General features: G+C 36.3%; 1 protein-coding gene across 4 annotated transcripts in view; it reads right to left on the bottom strand.

Moving 5' to 3' along the window:
• Positions 1-2,421: 2,421 nt before the first annotated feature.
• arhgap5 (Rho GTPase activating protein 5) overlaps positions 2,422-23,901 on the bottom strand; it is a 38,873-nt gene continuing 17,393 nt past the window's right edge. For 3 of the 4 annotated variants that reach the window (XM_042338028.1, XM_042338029.1, XM_007893382.2), the window contains exons 4-7: positions 12,508-12,585; positions 9,784-9,915; positions 8,172-8,277; positions 2,610-4,717 (exon numbers count right to left, since the gene is read on the bottom strand). In XM_042338028.1, the coding sequence (XP_042193962.1) occupies positions 4,390-4,717; positions 8,172-8,277; positions 9,784-9,915; positions 12,508-12,585 (644 nt within the window). In that variant the 3' untranslated portion in view covers positions 2,610-4,389. Of the gene's footprint in view, positions 2,486-2,609; positions 4,718-8,171; positions 8,278-9,783; positions 9,916-12,507; positions 12,586-23,901 lie in introns of those variants that run through there. The other variant, XM_042338030.1, reaches the window with a different exon arrangement.

The following is a 23,901-nucleotide window of genomic DNA, read 5'->3' as shown; positions in this document are numbered from 1 at the left end:
ATATGTATTTAAAATGTTACAATATCTGTACTTGATTTATTTTGCAAACATTTCTAAAGATGGATATGAACATTATATTCTGATTTTACAATGGCTCCTCAACCGTGGGAAACTAAGCAAAGTTGCCCTTTTCTTGTGATTTGTTGCATTAGAAACACCCAGAAGCACACATTAAGATAATGAGAGAATCTGCACTGGCAAAGTGATTCTTAGCATCTCCATCTAGAAAAACAAAGCAAGATTTCATACTATCTTTTCTCACTAATTACCAAAATTTTAAAATAAAATAAGTCAAAATCTTATTTCCACATCAAGCTGCCTCACAGAAGGCATTACGCAAGACTAGAATTCCAGTATTCCATTTCAGCTGCATTTCCTCTGTACACCCGCATTTTTCCTTAGGACAGCTTTCATCCTGGGTTCATCAGTATAAAGGCTTCAGTTCTTTTCATATTCATGTCAAGTTAATTAAATGAAAGGTATGGTTTAATGCAAACTTGCTCCAGTCAAAATAAGAAAGATACATGCAGAGAAGCACTGGAGAGCAACTGTCTTTACATGGCCACAAAGATTGCTTTAAACTAAGGTGTGTGCTAATATTCATCATGGCAGAGATAATCAGCCCTAATACTGTAGTTGATTTGTACCTTCATGCCTACCATGAACATTGACTTTGCTTTCCTTTTATGAGGACACTTTTTACATGTGTTGATCAACTGACACTTGAAACCTAGAAATGAATCTCTCTGTGACTATCACCCCGAACAACTAACTTAACTTTCCTTTTGTATATTTCACAATTTGTCATCTCTCTCAATGTTTTGCAAACTTCCTATCCTGGAGAAACAAAGTATCTTTATTTTGAACCTACTCATTTGAAAAATCAACTCCAGATTTAAATACATAGGTAGATTTAGTTATAACATTTCAACATAAATAACTATAACTGATGTTCTTGTTCAGCTTTTAGAGTGAGCAATGTAACATATGAATGTGTGTTCTCAATATTGCCACTTCCAGCTCAAGGGGGGAGGGGGAAGGAAGTGTAACAAGATACAGGGTCTTTTATAAATAATTCATTTGAGATGCGAAATCACGTACATTCTTTCACCCCGGCTCCATAAACCTTGGTAGGAAGAGACTTTGCTTTACTCAGGAAATTTCTTGCTTTGAAAATGAAACCACATTCAGACTCCAGGGTAGCTGTTAATTAAAAAGTCAGGATTATAGGATTGTTATGGCCTATATTTTGTTCCATTTGGATAAAAATCCATGTTAACTGGAGAATGAAATGCAATTAAATGTCAGTCACATTAATGTGCACTGCTGTACAGAAAGATAATAGAACCAAGATAATTTTCTTCCATATCAGTAATTTAATTGTAACATTTGTTTAAGAGAACATCAGGCCTACACAGGTAGAATTTAACACATAGAACAACATGCAACTTAATTCATCTGTCATTCTTATTTTATCAACTAACTTTTGAAAATAGAGCTTTTCCACTTGAGAATAATGTTTCATTAGCAAAGTTTTTGTTTGAAACTTGTTTTCTCCATATGGATTGGATTTGAGGCTGATCTTAAAGAAGCGGCAGCTGATCCTACTTATTCCACATTGTGATACCATCCCCCGCATTCCTTCATTCCTCCCACTGACCATCAGCTCAGTTGTATCTTCCACAATGTTCCTGATCATTCTCAAAGCATGTTTTCTATCAGATCCTCATTTCAGCCATCTGTCCAAATTAGTTTATGCTTCTGTTAAATATGAAAAAACTAGTGTTTCCTGGGGAACGGCTGACACTTTGACACATTCACAAACAAAAACAGTCTTATACATCGTTTAAATCCTATTCACTTTAACTGCATCTTCTCATCTGAACACTACTCAGTTTTCTATTCATGCATCAGAAGTAGTTAGAGATTGTTATCAAAAATACTGAAGTTCAACATTGCTCCATTGCACTGACGTACAGCCCAATGCGCAATAAAAAAATGTTTTCCCTCAATGCAGCACAAGAATTAGGACATCAGAGTTAGGCAACTTCATTCAATATATGGAATTCTGATTTTCTTTTGTTGGAAGTGGAAAAATAGCAGCAATCACTGATTAAATATGTAATGGGAGCATTAACTTCTGGTTACACCTTACATGCCTAAATTAATTTGCCTCATCTTACACAACCCCTGGCCACTGTTTCACTCAAAGGCAACAATAATCCCATTGACACTAAATTATCATATCACAATAATAAAAATGAAACATTTCTTGTTTCTATTGTTACTGTACATACCAATATTCTGAATTATCAAATTCTGTACAATTTCCAATAGATGTCAGGATTTGGAACAATTCAGTGCAAATACTTCATATGCTTCACACAGCATGTACCTGGGAATGTAATAATGCTCAGTCGTGAGGATAGCTGTTCCTTAGACTGTGTTTTTCTCCTTAGTCTGTATTTTGTGGGCGTGATGGGTACTATATCAAATGCAAAGATTACTATTATTAGTGTTATCTGCAAAACTATCTTAAGCTTTTTAAAAAACAGAAATGATGTCAGAGTGTATACACACACACACACTTCAGTCAGTACAAACACAGGTTCATAGAAAAAAAGCAGTTTTATTAAGGAAAATGGAGTACATGAAACTCTTAAGATTTGATTCTCAAAATCATTTATTTACTATAATACACTGCAGATGATGTCAAAATCTTAAGAGTTTTCACACCAGTCCCACTGAGGCAGATTACAACATTTAGCAAACAAATTTGTTTTCATACATAATCACCACCCAAACCTACACAAAACGTATACTAGCAGCAGAATGTGTACCAAATGATTAACAATTCTCTTAAAGGAAAAATAGTATTTTGACAAAATCATGAAATAAATGCAAACGTTAACAGAAAGTTTACGAATTGAAGCACAATCAATGCTATTCATACAGCCAGCTTCCCCCATCAAGCACTGAGTACATCTACCATCCAGCTCACCAAATTATTTTACAGTAATTTTCAGCCAAACTACAGCGCTTAAAAAAATCTACTGAAAGCAGCATCATTTTACAGCAAAATGGGTACCGGCATTAAAAGAAAAATTTGAAAACTTTTAAAAATAAAATGGTGCCACATACATGGATTAGCACAAAAAAAACTAAAAGAATAACCTAAATAAATGTTAGTTCAAGATACCACAGAAGTAACATGATTACAAGCTTTACATAATCATACATAAATTGTTAAGTGTGTAATTGTCAATACCCAAAATATTTATTGCTATGTCAGCAATATTTCAGTCATAAACAAATTACTTGTTAGTGTAACATTAAAATGAGTTAACAGAAACAAGTTGTACTTATAGCCATTTAATACACCATCTTTATTGCAAACACAGGTGAAAGCAGTACAGCTGTCGAACATGGAAAGATTTACAATCTTTTAAGAAAAAAATGACATCTTTCCAATACACCCAACATTCTCCCCCTTCTGCCAAAGAGGAAACAATATCTAAAAATGTATTAGGATAAGTTACAAGACCAACCAGGAATTAAACACATGCATTATTTTTCCAACAATTAACGTTACTATAAAATGCCTACATTTTATCCTTTAATTAAATGAAACAAATGCAATAAGACATATAGGATAAAACTTGGAATTTTTAAGATCAGTTTTGTTTCATGAGCTGATCCCTATTGTGCTGTTGGTCATTAAAATTAGTGGATTCTTCCCCCAAAATAAACAGGACTACCACAGGTCTAATACCAGTAAAGAGAAGGTGCAATAGAAATCAACAGTCTATGACAGTGCACCTGGCATTTTATTCAAAACCACATTTTCAGAAGCAGTGCAAATGTTGGGAGGCTGCTATATTGACAGCATATTCATCTCCCCATCCACGCAAACGTATGTCAGGACACAAAACACAATGACTCCCAAAACAGCACAAAATAAAAGGTCAAATCCAGTCAAACAGGTTGTGAGTTCTTATACATTTTATCGTTGGTTGAGAAATATAGTTGACTCCATTTTGTACAATTTAGTTTATAGATAAACTGTTATTCACAACTGTCAAAAAGGGCTCTGAAGAAAACCACAAAAAAACCACAGAAATTGTCAAGATTGCTTTCATGCAGTAGGTGGAATGTATTTATTGCAGCCAGTTTTATTTATTTTTTTAACATAGTAATTTAAAAAAAATCCATTAACACCCACACTTACAAATGTCTCCTTTGGAAAATGATCAGGAAAGGAATGCTAAGTTGTTTGAAATTAACGTTGCTATTAAAGTTTGCAAATGCCTCGCCTTTATAGGGTCTTCCATACCTTAGCAACTGTCTGCAACTTGGGTCAATTCTTCTTATAATGAGGTCAGTTCCTACTCAATGTTCATATGATACCAAGTTATCTGTCTGCATCTGTGGTTGGAACTGTTGAGATGTCGGCGGAGGCAGTAATGGTAGCAGTGGTAATAATGGTTCTACCAATTGTCCTGTGCTAGGCGCCCCAGAGGGCATAGCCATTTCTACAATCTCTCCATTGTAAAAGAAGAAATGGCATTGCTGAATGAATGTCTCAATGATAGACTGATTGACTGTGGTGGTGGTAAGAGCATCTCGGTTTTCAAAGTCTGGCCTCATGAGGGTAGGCCAGAAGCAAATGGAGAGATTATCTGCAGTCATACGATTTGTTTTGCTTTGCTGACTAACCCTGTAATAAAATGCATAACATGTGAGAAAAAATGTTTTGTTCCCAATTATACATTTGAACTTGTTCTCATTATTCACATGTTTCTACCTGGATTATAATGGCTTCAAAACCCAAGGTATCATAATTGAAAATTCAGCTTCACAGCTATGGTTTTGGATTGCCATCAGAACACAAATTGTATTCTGTAATAATCAATACTTTAGTTCATACCAATTTTTTTTCATTGTATAACTAAAAATGCAAAAACATGCAAATGCTATCACTCTACACAAAGTATTACTTTGTATACAAAACTGGACATTCATTAATACTGTAATTTAGGACACCAGATACAGGAAAATAGTTAACCTAGAAAAAGATAGTAAGTGTCTTATTTTCTACAATTAGAATTCATTACAACAGACCATCATCAGCTTGCTTTAGGCATTTTTTATTTTTTAGAAATGAGCTCTAAATGGATTATGAAGAGGGGGATCTTAACAGTAAATCACAGATGTTTCTAAACCATAAGCAAGACAAGATAATTTCCTGTGAATATGAAGATCAAACGACAGACTGGGTTTGCACAAAATGGAATTGAGGTGCCTCCAATTGTTCTGCAGAAGTGTTTAAATGATGGTTAACACTGAAAAAGCACCTCTGGACAATGTGATACATTAGCATTGAAGCACACACCTGTCTTGAAACTACTCCCACGATCCATTTGTACAAAGTACAAAATAAAAAGTTTGCACGTGGAATGCTTGTGCATACAAATCAATTCACATTACAGTATATTGAAACGCTTTGAGATGCCTGACATGATAAAGCGCTATATCAGATGAAAGGATTAATTTTAACTATTATACTTTTTTGAGAACTAATGTGAGGACAATTTGTACCATTAAAATTATTCCTCATCGAACATTATTTGTTGCACATCCATTTCAGTAAAGTAAAAATTGTAAAATTACTTCAGCACAAAATGATATATACAATGGACTTGATTTTTTATGGTTAGATGGCCACAAATGGCGATGTAACAAATGTCAAATTTGTTCTTTATCAGGTGAACTCAGTGATGATCTTAATGGGAGGAGAGAAGACGAAAAAACTACAATTGCCTCAGGTGCTGGCACAACAAATATCAGTCTGATTTTCTTTTCTTATTAACTATCCAACTATTTTCCTCCACCTTGCATCCTGAAAACTGCTTGCTTTTGAATGCCAAGGGAGAACGAGGCAGTGTTAGTTGTGATTAAGTCTCTCTCCCTCAGTTCAAAAGCCATTCAATAATCTAAGATCACATATGAAGATTGGGCACAATTTACCAATTATAAGAGGGGGGGGGGGAGGGAGAGAAAAGAAACTGAGGCAAAAATAATTTTTAATCTCAACCGGCCTCCTGAGAGGCATCAGTGAAGGCTGGATTTCTGAAAGACACAATTTGGCACCCAGAGTTGAATCTGGGTTGACGTGCCGAAATATGACGTTTTGAAACTCAGCACTCCCCAAGGCTGAGCAGCAAATTTTCATGCTCCAGTGCTCTGGTCTCAAATAGCACAACTATGGGTTGCTGCAATTGAAAGACCAGCCATTGCAAAAAAAAATATTTATTTTTCAAAATTAAATATAGTTTGGCAGAATGTTAAGGAGGTGGCCAAGCTCTACCCATTTTTTCAATGTTTGAACATTTTTACCCATTCTAAACAAGCTTAACTTGATGCATGCACATTTAACTGGGAGAATGGAACAGGTCACCCTCCAGTTCTCAGGCTTATGCCTGTAATATCAGCAATTTGAGGCAAATTTGCCTGTGGTTGAACAGTCAAATTACTATGGGATTTAGCAGCAATTATCACTTTTAAGTCAAATCAGATAGTGGCACAGTTGATGAAGATTCCTGTAAAATCAGTTTGACAGACAGATCATTGGATCAAACTCAAGGGCAAATGTTTCTTGTCAGCAGAAATTAACTGTGAATGAATAGTGAAGACACTGGTCTGATTTGTAAGTCATTTGGACCGGATTCAGTAATACGTTTAATGCAAGCTATAAATTCAGGAGCAAGCCATGGATCCCTATCTTACGAGTGCAAAACTCTCACTCCCACACTCTACAAGTATTCAATGTACATGTATTCAGTTCTTTTCTATTACATTTCTGTTGCGGTTTTAAAGACTATTCTTTTGGATGGAACTGCAGTGTGGTGAGCAAACTATGTGTTGGTGATTCATCTGCCATTATAAGGGATGCACAATGGTTCTTTGTGATGGCAAGATCCTCGTAGGGGATAACAGAGTTTTTTTTTAAAAAATCAGATGACTTGGAAGCTGAAGCAACATAACAGTTAGAATGCTGACACACAGCTTCAGTTGCAACTTCTCATTCTCTCCAAAGGTGAGAGCACAAAGGTGACATCCATCTACAATATTTTGTATCACACACGCATACAAGAGAAAATGCTTATTCTGCTGATAATACTTCAAAGCAAGTGGAATAAATCATCGTATTCGACCTGCAATTCTAGCAATTATTGCATGAAACATGCAGATGCTTTTGGAGCACATTTTTCAGAAACATGCACAATATTCAATGTATTTAAACTGTGTATCCATCGTTGTTTTTTTTATGTGTAGAATTGCAGAAGGAAGAGCATTAATCTCGCATTTGCAAATGTTTGTAATCCTTTAATTTTTCTTCAAGTCTAATAGCCTTAGGCTTATTATTCGTACTGTACCTCAGAACTATCTGTGTGTCCATACTTTACACAGTGAACATATGAAACAGACCACTCAAGGAGACGGTGGAGGTAGGCAGTGTCAGTAATTGTAAAGGAAATTAGAAACTGGTTTGGTGAAGGAGGTAGCAGATAGATTACTGTAGGTTTATTCTCTTTTTTAAAAATTTCTGCAGGTCTGCCTTAGGATCGGACAGATTGACTACAATGACCATTTCCGATCCCGTACATTCCAATGTTCGTACAGGCGTAAGATTCCTCAAAACATACAGAAGAAAAGCACATTATCTGCATTTCTTTTCCTGGAGAGAAGGAGGGACAGAAAAGCTGGATTTTGATTTAGAAATCAGTTGCACGGTGTTTAAACCTCATATCCCCAGGGGAATAATTCAAGTAACTTATGTATTAACATCTTAAAGGGATACTGCATCTATGATTTCCCACTTTTAAAGACTGGATTAATATTTTTTAGGTAGAATGGAATTCATAATGAAGCTCTTACAGATGCAATTCACCATAAGTATCCACAGATTATTATGCTTGATTGACAGCTTGGATATCACCCAATACAAAAATGCACAGCAATTTTAAAATCAGGATTACAAATTAAACCACCTCCAACAATGGCATTTGATTCTAACTGGCAAAGCCACAAAGCTTGAATACCTTTAAAACTACACAATGCAAGAATTATTATTACACAATAAATGTATTTTTAGAAAGCTTCCAACCTACCTATTTAAATGAGTAATAATGTATTTGAAAACATCATAGTTTTCCACAGGAAACTTCTTCACCAAATCCTGAAGAACATTCAGCTTTTCTGACCTGTTGGGATATTCTGAGAGACAGAAAGAAAACAATTACTATCAACTGTACTCTTATTACCTTACTGCATTGCATGTTTGTCATTTAACAGCAGTTGCTATTTGTAGATTATACTGATAAACACAATGACATTTCCATTTGTCTCAGAATAACTGGTCGTAAGTGTTATCAGTACAGTTAAAGCATGCACTTATGTTACATGAATATGACCAACGTGTTCCTTGATATCTATTTTTTGCAGTGCCTTCAGTGTTTGAACAATATTTTCTGAACTTAGGAGAAGTAAGTCCCACAAGCCAATGGGAACAATATCCCTTCAAACCACTGGAAAAATCAAACCTGTGACCCCCTTTCCCTCGACTTATTTAACATCACTACTTTGTCCATTCACTTGCCTGGAGAAGCAAACAGCAAAGTGAAATTTCAATTTGATCGATTTACCAATCAAGAAAGGAAGGGCGGTATAAGTTGTTGTATTTAAATCGTTTCTAACTAGTATATTTCACTTACATTTCTTCTTCTGTTTCTGCTTCTATTCTGCAAGTGGGCATAATTAGTTTTAAATTGCTTTTTCTGGGCCTGAAACACATTTACAAATGCACCAGACACATTTGGGTCAACCTCTGAGAATCAACTGAACTCAGAGCAACTTAGTCACAACACTGAGAATTTTGTTCAGCAAAAAATACCAAGAAAATATCAAGGGCCTGGGATCTTTCTGTGGATATTCTAGAATATAAAATGTATTACCGAGTAATTCCAAATTGGAATTGATTTTAATAAATGATAATTGTTTGCAATACAGTACATACAGACCATATAGGCATTCTTAATGGCAGAAATGCAAGAATACAATACAAAATTATATTTATAAAGCGCCTTTCACATAAGGAGGACATCCCAAAGTGCTGAACAGTGAGGGATGAGGACTCGAGGGGGGTTGAGGGGAGGGGGTGGGGGAGGTCGGGGGGTAAGAAGGTGGCCGAAAGCTCAGTTGACGTTCTCAAATATCTGTTTTCATGTCTGTCTACATCCAAATATCTGCCAGGCAGAAAGGTCCACATTGTGCACGGTACCAAACCCAACTTCTGTTGGAATGGAAAATCTAAATGTATTTGTAACTACAATGAATTCTAGTTGTGATTCTATTGCCTGGGCCCAATATAACAAGGCTGCATTGTAAGTGAGGAATGAGAAAATGTCCAACTTCTAGGTCTATACGGCATTGCACATAAGAATTTACATCAGCAGCAACCTGCAGAATTGCAGCCGCTATTTCCAGCTTGTTTGTTGGTGCTGCAAGCTGGGTGCACTGTGCTTCCGGTTAGTGCAGGTCCAGGGTAGACCCCTGTTATTGGCGAGACGAGTGTTATTTTAAATCATGCTAAAGCAGGGTTCTTCTGTATTAACTGTAGTAGTGCTCATTCGAGAACATAATAACATTAATATTCAGGTTGAGAGAATGTATCTACATAAATGTACTGAAGAAAGAATCAAAACTGGTTACTGTGTTACTTACTCGCTGCTTCCACCAGCTCGGAATGTAGATTGTAAGGGATAAGCGGATCCGGCAGGTCAGAAAAAAAAGCCTTAAGAGCTCCTGCCACTGCATTTACTGTTACATCCATTGCAACAAGATCAATGTTATGGTCTGCAACACAGAATGAAAGAATGAAAAAGTAATTGCTGCCACTGTACACGTGCCTTACTTGAGGGTAAGGAATACAAGGAATACTTGTAACCGAAATGTTTCTATAATTCTGTTACATGACGAAACATTGTAATGCACCAAAACCTTAATTGGAACTCCTAACTATACCAGATGTATCTGTCAAACCATCCTTGCTACAAGGAAACAACCATGAACAGAAAACGCACCAAATCAAATGCAAGATGCCGTACAAGCAAGTTGGAGGAAACCCTGCGGAGTTATCACTTGGAGTTTTGGAGGCAAATATACAAGACAGCATTGCAATGTTTTCATATACAAATGTGTTTTCTTACATCAACAAAATCAGCAGGTAGCCAGTTAAGTGTCAAACAGCCAAAGCTGGATACGACTCCTGTTTAAATCTAAAATCGAATTTAGATGTTGATTCTTTCTGAACTGAAACTCAGGATTTCAATTCTGCATTGACATCCTATATGTACATAATACATACACATATTNAAAAAACAGAATTATTCAATTCCATACCTGTGGCATTATACAAAAGTAACTGAGAACTAAACTCCATGTACTGGTTAGAAAAGAAAACTGGAAGTAAGCCAATGAAAACTCAAATTCCTATTTGTCACAATAAGGACTATAAATGTAGCAGTCTGATCAAATGGTCCAACAAAACTTACATGCTTGGTAGGAGAAAATTGATTATGCTGAATCTCTTGAAGTCACAATAAACCTGAAGTCTTCACATTCTAGTTTGCGATTGTAAATTAACATTAGTATTGCCAGCCTGCCTCCTCTTGTATAATGCTCACATTCTCAGTAAACACTATAACACTAAAGGGTGATATTAACTGAATTCAAAAAGGTGGTTGATCTCTATCTTCAACTTCTTGTTGAGGTCATCCTTTTTTCCCCTCTGAACAATAAAACCTGCAGAATAATTGAATTGTTTCTTCCAAAAAGGGTCTATTTATTATTGCATTATAATTTATTATTGCAGAACACTTGACTGGATCAAATAAAACAATTTCTGAAGTAGCCTGAGGCTGCTTATGTTACCATGCAAATCACTGCAGATATACAAAATGCCAAATCCCACCACACAGCAATCTCTAAATCACAATTTAATTTTCTGACTGAGTTTTGCCCATTTTTGCACAGCTGACCTGAGAAACAGATTGAAATCTCACCCAAACCAACATAATGGTCTCCAGTAGACCACAAAGCGGCAGAGTGAGACGAGACATTCACCCTGCTGTGCTGCATATTGTTGCCATCAAGGGCAGCATCAAGTCTCACCTCAGAAAAACGTGGCAAGTTTCCAGAGGTAAAATTACAGCACAGCCACCAATCACAGAACCGCAATGTAATGGGAACTGAATGTTTGGAAACACTTTTCAATGTGTGCCTTTAATATAGACATGCCAATGGAGAAAAGCTGTTTTCTATGAATTATTTCAATCGCCATTTTCAATTTTTTAAATCAAATGTACATTTGTAAAGGCAGATTAGAATAAATGGAACTAAAGCCGAGTACAAAGTGCAATTGTGTCATGTCCAGTTATACACCACCTCAGCATAGAATTCTGCCCGCTGTTTACATTTCTGCATTTTTCTGCCACAGTGTAGAAATATATTGGTATTCAAACTTTAAATTATTTTACTCCTAACAATAACATATTCAAATTCAAGCAGCAAAGTGCATTTATGTGAACATTAACACCAATTAAAGTATCAATGTCTTCATTAGCTCAGCTGCCTCCATCAGGAAAGGTTACACCAAGACCTTGTGTCATATTACATTTATTCTCTTTGACTGACCTGCGTTAGGTGTTCCTACACAGTTGGGTTAATCAATAAGCAGATACAGCAAATCCAACAGAATACAATTAAATGGAACAGCCCACAATAGATAAAAGTTCAATGTTAATGTTTCCTTTACCAGTACTAATCAGCAGTCAGTTTAGCATTGTATTACTGTACTACAATGTACAGAATAAAACTTTATGCAGAAGCAACACAATACACTTCTCTCTGTAAAAGGGTTCTCATTTCATTAATGTAATCCTTATGTCATAATGATCGAGGACCTGGATGTCAGAGTGAGCTGACTGACCTTTTCTCATTCTTAATCTACTTGCAAATTAGAACTGCACAATTGTTCTCATTTTAACGAGACCTGTAAAGTTAGTAGGCAGGCTGGCTGTACCAATAATTGCAAGAATACATCACTTGCCTTGATGAAATTTGATAGCTGTCAACAAGAAATGCCAGTAAAGTGAAGGTCAGGCAACTGGGAGACTTAAAATATACAACCACACTTCACTAAAATAGAAATCGGAAATTCTGGTGGGGTAATAGATTTTAAAATTGAAATACTTAACAAAAATGAGTATAATTAGATAAACAATAAAATAGCCTTTACAATAGCCTAGCATTCAAGAATAATTTTATGGAAACCAAATGGCTATGCTTTTGGGTACACAAAAGTTGGCACAGGCAATTTCCTACAAGAGAGTTCTCAATCTTAGCTATATTGTTGAGAAGGCACAGAAAAAGACTATTAAATATTACCTTGATCAAATTGCCTTTGAATGTTGTCTTGATCAGTCTTGTTTCCACTCACACGATATAATCCTTCACTGTTCAAACCTATTATGAACATAAAATTGCATTACTAAATGGAAAAGTAAATTGGTTTAGAACTTAAAATTCTCTGGACTGATCCCATTATTTTGGATAAAATCCCCATCATAAAATATTCCAAATAATTGAAAAACAATCAGGTATTCTGAGAAAATGCCATTGCAGTGAAAATTTTGCAGTGTAAAATGTGCGCCACCATTTTACAAATTAGAGTTGAAACTAAAATGTCACTATATGCTCCTAGCAACATGGGAGTTGATAGCAGAAATCAACTTTTCCTAGGAAGAAAGAGAAACAAACAGTAGAACCAGGAGGGAAACTCATTATATTGCTATTCAAAAGTTTTTTAAAAAAATGAAAATTGCACAGAAAAACAGTTCTGGCCATGTTGGTCATACGTCAACACGTTTTTCCAGCTTTGCTGGGCCCAAAAAATTCTTCTGCGTTTTATGAGATATTGTTATTGGAAATTATGCATTTTATTAAACCGAAATTTTTCAAAAATGCCGGTTGGTACCAGCATTGTAATTTTTTGAATCCCGCAAGTAGAAGTGCATGAATAACTTATCTTCTGCTGACTAGATTCAAACTATCTGAGCCAAAGTTGGTATCCCTAGCCACTGAAGGCCAGCAAGGACAGTGAGGCTGCTCAGCTCAGTGATGGTACGCACGAGGAGAGTTAGGAGTTGGGTGTCCATGGAATGCCAGAATGGCACCTCCAACAATGCATCATTTTCAATCAGTTTGGAGAGAACTTTAGGCCATATAAACAAACTGTGCTCCTTGGATTGCTTTACTGATCTTGGATTGCATTATTAATGGCACAAACAAGAGATTTCCTTCCAGTTCCAATATCACAAGACAAGATCAAAATTTGCAAAAAAAAGTCTTATTTATAATAACAATAATAATAATCCTTGCACTTGATATTGCACTTTTCACATCTTCTAGATGTCTCAAAGTGCTTCACAGAACAGACTGTAAAGTGAATTGATTGTATATTTGTGGGCGAAATGCGGCAGCCAATTGCGCACAGGGGTGTCCAACAAACAATTGTGGATTGAAATGATCAATTTATTATTGGTTTTTTTAGGGATTATTATCAGGCATGTGGAGTAAGGAAACTTGCCCAAGGTTTCACCCTGCCGGGAATCGAACCCAGGTCTCTCGCTTGCAAAGCGAGTGCTCTAACCACTGAGCTACACAGGACTTCATGTAGTTGAGCATGAAGGAAAGAAAGCTCAAGTCACTTGATCTTATTGAGTTAGAAAATGGTAATAGCTAGTCTACTGTACTGAACAACAATTTCCAGGAGAAGATTTAAGAATGGATCTAAAAACAAGAAGCTAGCATGTAAAAGACTGGAAACAATGTCCAGGAAAAATACAACAGTAGACAATGGCTATTTAAAATTATATTAAGCGCAGTCATGGCATTTGTTGATTTACAGTAGATGTCACAAACTAAATTGGTCAGTGACACCAAACTCTCTTGAGCTTGGAAAAACAAAACTGTATCAAATCTGATTTATGCTATGAAAACAGTCACTGTGTGATACTCCAGAAATATTTTCAGTATTTGTAAACTACTACAGAGCGATATGATGCACAGTAACATATTTACTTGAGATATGGTAACATTATTGCTATAAGTACTTTTGCCATGCACTCATCAACATTTCACCGTAGCGCAACCTGAATTAAATCTAATAAATTCACAAAATTATTCAATACTTTAAACACCTCTCAAGAACAAACAAAACATGATCTCAGTAAATGCTGACCAGGTAGGGCTTCAACATCCATTCAAAATAAATCAGTTGAGTTCTGCATAAATATATTGTGGCAATGCTCAATCGAGAACTCGCTCAGTATATATAATAGCCCCCAGACATGATTTAAATAACTACACTATAAATTCACCAGCCAGCAGTGCAACAAATGTGGTATTGGTCTGAGTGACCTAGAAAAACAAGTGGGATCGCTTTTCAAATCAAACAGGACATGGTCAAGGATAGACATCTGTTAGTACGGATGGTGGTGTTCCTAAATTAGTATGTTGAGATGGGAGTTATGACTGTATAGGAAGCAACACATCAATGCCTGAAACTAACTAAGAAATAGGTTTGCATGATATCACGTTAAAAGCTTTGACACAATACAGCCAGGCATTTCTAAAAATAACCAGCTCTTTTCCTTTGACAAAGAGATGCACAAGAAACCCTGGAGAGGATTTTCCTGCCTATCTTCACACCCCATGGGGACTCCCACTCTGCATCTCTCCACAGCGACGAGGTTGAGACCAGGAACTAATCCGAAAGAGGAAACAAACCTGTGCATATCGGCTCCTTTGAAAGTGCTGTGCTGCTGAGCAATTATTTCTCAGTACAATAAACTCAAACTGCTTATTAAATTATACACAAACCTAGTTTAGCAGTTCTGCAATATTTCCTGTACTAGGAATTAATTGCCATAAATCCCTAATAAAGTTAAAAGCTTAAATTTTGGGGCAATTTATAGAATAAGATATTTACCAAATCATCTCTCAAAAACAATCAGAATTAATTCAAACACTGCAATAGATTCGTGAATATACATACAAACCACAATTTTTCTATTAAAATTATGGAAGTGCAAAACTATTTTCAAAACTAGTTATTGTTCATAACCCTAAGACAATTCTAAATTCTACAGCAGAAACTCAGCAAATCACCAAGATATAAAACCATATTTTTTTTTAAAAAATGTTTTGCATTCTTCTCATTTAGCAGAAGGTAGCTGTAATTTTTAACTCTCTCAGGACAACTTGAAAGTATGTCTTAATTTCCTTATATAAGCAACTCTGACCACACCAGACTGCTTTACGTTCAATTGTCAAATTAGAGGTGAATTTAGGCTGAAGACTAGAATTCCTGTTAAGACTGTCCATACATACTAAAGACTATTAAACAACTGTTGAAGATTTCTAGTACATCTGTCTGGGTAACAGTAGTGTAGTAATTGAAAGTATATTGCTCTTTTGTTGAGTAAATTCCCTCCTTTCCATCCCCTCACTATTTCCCCCTTTGCTCGGGTCCTGACCCAACTGTCCAGCGCCTTGGGACGTCCTCCCGACATGAAAGGAGCTCTATAAATGGAATCTTGTTGTTGTTGTAAATGTCCACCCAAATGTAAGGGGTAGGGTGCCATTATTGGAAATTGGAAATTATTTCTAATTTCTGCCATTCAATGTTAGCCTTAAGCATATTCAAATCAAACAAAGCATTGTAAGATGCAGATCAAAGTACCCTGTGCTCTGTTCTCAATAATCTGCCTCAGTACAAAACTTAGAAATGTTGAGAACCATTTCTTCTTCCCACACCAGTTGTTGTATGAACTCCGAGAATAGATTATTGCTGAATTGAGATCAGTTATGTGATTCGACATAAACTAGGAAAGCAGGTTCAGATATCGGCATTTCATAGTGGATCTTTGAAGCCTAAAGGCAAACAAGAAAAGCCCTTCAAAGCCATCCGTCTGAGATGAATAACCACTGTGGTAAACCACTTTCAACCACTCAGTCATCAGTAATATTATCATCCAATAATTTTTAACAGCACTGGTAGGCATAGGTTGGCTGCTACGATTCATTATACAATTTGTCAAAAGCCCTGCAAACTCATCTTGATAGTTTGTATTCCACTTGTATAGAGGCCTAAAAGCAGACCAGCAGCCTGTTTCCTTGTGTTTTGGTGCTGACGTAAGGAATTTAAAAATGAATCACGATATAAAGTGAATGGTTTACTGACCAACCACAGAGATCTCAGAGATTAAATAGTAATTTAGAGGCAAAAGACATGCATATGCTGGAAATCAAACCGAACAATATGCTGGCAATACACAGCAGTCAAATCAGCATTTGAAAAGGTAAGACAAGGTAATATTTGGGTGGGACTCTTAACAGAACTGAGCAGGTTTGATAGATGTCACATGATTTCTATCACTCCATTATAACACTGTCCTTAAAATATCCAGCATGCTTGAAATATTTTAACAAGTTAAAACTAAATTATTAAATAACTTCCCAGTGCAGTACATCTGAGGTAGCATCAGATAACCAAGGTCATTTCACCATGGGTGATATTGAACAATTGCAGACATGAATGCTGTTTGGAGATTTTACTATTAGATAGTCAAGTCTTCATTCTATTACCAATTAGATGATTACATAAATATGGATTATCACCAGAATGATACCATTAGTAATTCAGCTGGCAATAAAGGCTGCCACACAATTATACAACTTGATTGCACAACAACCCCCACAAAACTAACACAGAATTTTCAGGGGTACAAAAGGGCTCCATCAGGTTATAACCAAAAAGTATCATGAGTAAAAACTATCCCCATTATTCAGATGCAGAAATCTTAAGTCTTTGTCAAATACAAAGTATGAAAGTGGTATCTACTTTTAAAATGTATAACAGATTTTTGTCAATCTTCTGGCCACATTTGAAAAATTACGGGCCCAAAAATACCTGTGTGCATACATGCTAGTGAGGTTGCAATAAAACTCCAAAGCATTACTTACAAAATCCTATCACAGGAAAAACAAGCAACTCTGTGTCAAGGCTGTTTTCTGGCTACAATTTTAAACAATAGGCACCAAAGTGGATTATAAATCATGACAGCAAATGGTGAGAATCACCCAGGATTTTGCTTCAAGACAGGTTTCCTTTTTGCTGCACTTTGTTTTTGCCTTGCATGACTTGTCTCGGAAGTACATTAATGGACATTAAATGTATGAGTTCTGTTCAGCCATCAGGCAGTACTTAATATTGCCAACACAAGCAAATTAAGAATTTTAAAAACTGCAATGTATAATAGCTAAAATTTTTAGCATGTACTGACTGATCTGATATGGCCAGTCTAAAAACAAAATGGAATAATAAAAAGGAGCTTTCCAAGATCCCCCAGATATTTTAATTTTTAAACATTGTTGTCTTTTTTTCAAAAGTGTGATCTATTTCTAGTAGCATTTACTACGATTACACCAATTTTGCTGGAAATGATTAAAATCAAAATGGCTGTCTCATGGTACTCCTTGCAATCACTTCTTCATCTTCCATTAATAATGCCTGGTGGGAATTCTGCATTTCAGTGTGCACCCTTTGAAATTCACTGGCACATCACCAGAGTTATTTTGAGCAAAATCACTCAGGCAAGCTATACCTAAATGGCTTAACATAAGAATTTTTAGAATGACAGTAACCACTTTAGGCCCAATGCACACATAACAGATCTAACGGAATAACTTAAAATGGAATTTCATTCAATACATACATTTGTGGAACGAGGGGGAAGGGAAGAGGTACAACGACAATATTTAAAGATATTTAAATTTAAAAATTCTTGACGAAACAAGCAGCAGAGTGTATTTCTTTAAGAAATTCATTTCAACAGATTCAAAAAAATATAAACTACCCTTTGATGCAGTGCATGTAGTTTATTGGGGATGAGGAGAATAAAAGCATATACTCTTAACTCCAGCCCATAGCACGACGTGAAGCATTTGTGCAGTGGTATTGTTTCAAACAGCTCTAGAGCTTGGATCAATTGTACATAGAGGTAGTCATCAGTTTAAAATTGCATGACAGCAGTTGTCTTTTTCTAAAAAACAAGCTCGACTATTGTTTATATTCGAGAGAACACTGTACTTAATGATGTTTTGCAGTATATCAACTGTGAACTACATCTATTGTATATATTCACATTATTCTGTATTTGTATATACATTTGCTAGAAAGAGAACTTTGGCGTGACCTCATCTTCAATATCAAGTTCATATCTGACCTGGATGAACATCTGTTATTACATACTATTCAGAAACCTTCAATAAGAATTCTAAGCTTTGTGGAGTCCTGTAGCTCAGTGGTTAGAGCACTCGCTTTGCAAGTGAGAGACCTGAGTTCAATTCCAGGCAGAGGGCGAAACCTTGGGCAAGTTTCCTTACTCCACACGCCAAATAATAATCCTTACAAAACAAAACAATAATAAATTTGTCATTTCAATCCACGACTGTTTGTGGGACATTGCTGTGCGCAATTGGCTGCCTCGTTTCGCCCACAAATATACAGTCAATTCACTTTACAGTGTGTTCTGTGAAGCGCTTTGGGACGTCCTCCCGACGTGAAAAGCGCTATATCAAATGCAAGGATTATTATTATTATTAAGCTTGAAAACTTTTAAAAAGGTAGTTTATTTAAATAGCTTTGTGTGCCTCCAGAGTACACACAGACAATTCAAGAACATCACCAATTTCCAATCTGCTTTTTGTGTGTTGGGGATCAACTTAGGTACTGTTGCATGATTTCCCACAAAGGCTTGGGACAGTGGTGATCATAGCAAAGTTGTTTTTAAAAAAAAAACATTTTTGGCTCTGAATCCCATTTTGTCTCCACATCATCTGGTCACAGTGACCAAGCCATTTATAACACAAAAAGCAGCAGGTGAGAATTAGAATTAAAACTTTTAACTCCACTAGCCAAAGGATCCCACATTGCATCACAAGCTATAAGCACATACCTGTGGCCTGTGTTATATTCCAGTTTCTCTTCTTCCACTCTCCACCCCTCATTATGGTTTTAAATCACAGCACTTTTACAGTACAACAGTTGTGCAAATTTAACTTGGAAGTACTTTATTTCCTTAACAATATTGTAAGATGGTATAAAAATGTCATTGTAAACATGAAGACAATTCTTCAGCTTTTGGTCATGGAAAATGTTAGGTCACTTTCAGACTGTATGGGCTGGAAAGAGATCATATGCCTACAACTAATGCCTTAACCCATTACTGTTTCAAACTTAAAGAATTCAAAACAGTAAATTGCTTTCACTCAACAAACCTACATAATGAAACTCTTGCTGAAAACGGTAGTACATTGAATCTGCACAAAGACAGAAATTAAGTATTAACATTTATTTTGACAATTTATGAATGCAGCCAAGAACAGGAAGAGGCCATTCAGCCTGTGGAATCTGCTCTACCAGTTTATTAAAACATTGCAGATCTTTTAATCCCATTTCCTCACCTTTCTCCATTCCCTTTAATCCCTTAATATTCTTACTTCCCAAATATATATCCATATCCCTTATAAAAATCCTAATTGATTCTGTTTCTACAGCCTTCTGGGGCAGTTCATTCCACATTCTGACAACTCACTGTGTGAAGAGCTGTGTCTTTTTGATCTTAGTTCTGAATGTCACATGAAAGAAATTTTAAACATCTTTCTTAAACTAAAAAGCATTTCTGCAGTCAACTCTCACACAGCAACTGCAAAATCAAGACAATTTTAAATGCAACAAAGACTTCATCCATTACTGATGTCGTCAGATATAATACATTTTCACCATCTAAATCAAATCAGTTTGTGAAGCAGGAATTTGCGAACTTGCACTTGATTGTTCTTGAATATGTAGTATGCACCACCAGGGAAATATCTCAAACTGAGTCATCAGTTTGTGATTCTCATTATTCATTTTCAGTTACAGCTGCAGATCGGCCTCCTATAGAAGACATTAAGCATTCCTTCACCTCCAGACAAATTAGATCAAATATTTAGCCCCTTTTCTAGTTTATAACTCTTCCAAAATCAGCATGTTTCACACATTTAAGTGGTAAGACATGATTTATGGGCAGTTTGTCAACCTGCAGGTCATACTGTTGCAAAAGGATAACTTACACACAACTTCCTGATCCTCAATTTTTAACTATGTGTGACAAGAGTCTTCTCCACCCAGGACCTGTTACAAGGGACTTATCGTGTAAATGTGGGAATGACCCCACGTATCCAAAACTCTACCAATTCATCAGCACAACAATCTACAATGAGTAAAGTTTCTAACATTTATTAATGCACTTCTGCAATAAATAAGGGCATATTATTTAGATCCATTGAAATTCAGTAACTTAACATCAAATAAGGGAAAAGGTTTTAAAAGAAATTAAGGTGGTATAGCACATGGAAAATTGAACACACAATGTTATGCAAAGACAAACGTACAGCTCGTTGTACATCTGGGATGAAATTGGAAATGAGGTCGGTGGTCACCAAGCTATCTGCTCAGACTGGCACTGACAGTCTTATAGCAGGTCATCAACTCGTCCCATCAGACTCCAGATTGTTGAAAACTCATGGGAATTTGTACCTCTCCAACATTAAGAAAAAGGTGGGAAACAATTAAATCATTTTTAGAGTCATTTTAAGGGTAGTTCTACATAATTTGTTTGCTAGTAATTCCATATACAACCCTCTCAAAATAGGATGCCTATTTAGCTCTTTTCTGATACTTAAGAATTAATTATTTGAAAGTGGTCAAATATCTGAAATTACATTTTAGAAAAACAGCCATATCCTGGCCACTCCCTGCCTGCTTCCAACACTGCTATGATCAGTACTGTGATCTGAATTCCTGGCACAACAAATTTATCAAGGGACATTGCAAAATCTCTCTGCCTAACAGCCCTGCCCACACATATATACTTACTTTCAAGCAATGGAAAGCAACATCAGGTCAGTCCTACCTCTACAAAGTGTGGATCCTAGCTTAAAGATAAAGCTGTTTTAAAAATATTTATTGACTATCATAATATTAAGATAAAACATAAGGCCCAACACAGGTTATGATGCCTAATTACAAACCATAGAATACAAATGTATTTCACATGTAATGTCACAACAGTGGTACATGATAAGGGATGTGTTTTCTAAAAAAACTGCCTTCACTATCGCCATCAGCCAGCTCCAGCTGCAACTTTGTCAACCTCCTGGCCTGCCCCAAGCATTCCAGAGTCACAGGATTGTAACCACAGGATTAAACAAAGTCACACAAACATGCATAACCACAAACATCTAAATAGAAACAAACCTGCTCATAAATAAAAATTAAAACAAGGTCACATCCTCATAACCAACAAGCAAATGTGTATTTTTGACCAATTGGAAAACGGTATCTCCAAGTACCATTAGTGATACAATTGACCCTATCAGTCCAAAACTTTATTCACAACCATTGAACAAAACCACAAAAGCAACAACATAAATAGAACCCTGCACAGGAAATGTAACATCTATTCGACTCGTAAAGATGACCCACACAGCTGTATCTTTATAGTAACCATGGCTCACCATCAAGTAAATTTAACATCAAAAGACGTGTGACAACATACATACCTCAGTGTGTCAAGACACATACCTCAAGAAGTGCTAATTTCTCAAGGTTTTGTTTTCAACACACATTTGCAGATTTTCCCTTTGCTCCTTGGAGGCAAATTCATCCAATTGCATCTCCACCAGGGAAGGAAACTCAATTCATGGCGCAACCCATTAGTATTTTATGCACTTCTAACATTGATGGGCTATATGGGTGAATACGTTTTGAAACAATGTTTTTTTAAAAAAAAGAAGCTAACCTGATGGCCTAGGGGGTAAAGGCCTAAAGTAGCACAAAATCATGAACCGGAACTTCACTGGAGCATTGCTTCAGTGCACCTGAGCTAGGAATAGGAAAAAAGGCGTTCTGCTGCTCATCACTATCAAGTGACTTTTGCTGGAAAGTGCATATGTGCACATTGGGTAACAATTTGATCAGCTCAATTGTGATTCCCTCAGCATTCAAACAGCCTGTCAACAGTGTCACATGAAGAAAAACGACTTGAAACCTGAGGGTTAATGATCCCTGTGGAACTATATTGAAGCAAGAATCAGCGATCTCAGAGAAGAATGGGGTGGGGGGGGTGCAGAGAGAAGAAAGAGGAATAGATTTATGAAAGGGATAACACTGGTAGCAGTAATGATTTTAATTAAAAAGATCTTCATTAAAAAGGCAAAAGCACAACAACTGCTGAAGAAAACATTATATATGTAAGAACAATATCTTTCAAAAGCATTTAAAGAATAAAATATCTGTTGCATCGGCATAATATCTTTGTCTATTCTTGAGTTCAAATAAATTGCAGAGGTTTGGTCTTAAAAGAGAATCACTTACAGTTTGGTCAATGTAATGTTGGAAATTATATTGTGTAGACTGTTTTAGGAGTGTGAGAGAACTGGAAAAATGGTTCCCAAAAGGAAAGATGTGTAGAAACCTTTAAATATTTACACAATTTTTTTTAAAATGCAGTTTTCCTTGTCAACATCGGCAATAAGTTGCTACATGGACATATAGGAGGACAGATGCCCTTTCGGCCCTTTAACACCCACACACTTCCAAATCTTTTGTCGTTCAGTGTGTTCGCATGGCTGACACTAATATTACATCTCTTCCTAATGTAAAGTGGCATGCAACAAGCCACAGTCCTTACAGTGACTGACAGAGCTGGATCTCCAAGCTAGCAGTAACGTTGAGTGACTTGGCCTGAAGATCATTATCAAGAAAACACATCTGTATGTAGCTGAATGTGGTGTAAAGCTGCCACTGTGTACAATGCCTCCAGTTCCTACAAAACAAATTTCCATGGACAATATTATTTGGAATAAATTTAGCTGCTTTTTCTATATCAATTATAGGCTGTTGCACTCTGGACACCAGTTGTGACACTGCCTGGAGTAAGTTATGCTGAATCACTGATCGTAATTTTTAGTATTTATATACTTGTATTTGATATAGTGCTTTATCACATCTTTGAAACGTCTCAAAGTGCTTCACATAATATATTGTAAAGTGAATTGACTGTATGTCTCGTGAGCAAAACACAGCAGCTAATTGCGCACAGCAGTGTCCCGCAAACAGTCATGCATTTAATTTATTATTTTTGAAGGAATTATTAGCCTAAACTGATTCATCAAGCGACTAAGAACTGGGTTCCTACTTACTGCTAGGTAAAATGAGGCGTGTGGAGTAAGGAAACTTGCCCAACATTTCGCCCTGCCGGGAATCGAGCCCATGTCTCTCGCTTGCGAGGCAAGTGCTCTACCCACTGAGCTACAGGATATCAATGATGTCGACTTTGGATAATACTCAAATATCTCCTTTAGTAACTCTCTTTACCAAAGTGTTGAATGTAATGTCAATCAATAATAAACTTGAACCCCCACATAGGAAATTTAGATATTCTGCCTGCTCCACCCATGAGCAGCATGCATCCCTGCCGTCACACTCAGAGGGAACAGGGCTCTGGTATACACAACCGACAGTCCATAACCTGAGCAGTTAGCCAGTGGAGAAACAATTTTTACATAAAGCGTATGACAAAGATACTCTGGTTCTATTTCCTAAATGAGCTTATCACACATTTCCCTGTAAAAATGTTTGCATATCAAACACCCAAGAATCTCCCCTAA

The sequence above is a fragment of the Callorhinchus milii genome, unplaced genomic scaffold, assembly GCF_018977255.1.
Source record: "Callorhinchus milii isolate IMCB2004 unplaced genomic scaffold, IMCB_Cmil_1.0 Scaffold9, whole genome shotgun sequence".
NCBI lineage: Eukaryota > Metazoa > Chordata > Chondrichthyes > Chimaeriformes > Callorhinchidae > Callorhinchus > Callorhinchus milii.
This window is presented reverse-complemented; position numbering and strand designations above follow the sequence as displayed.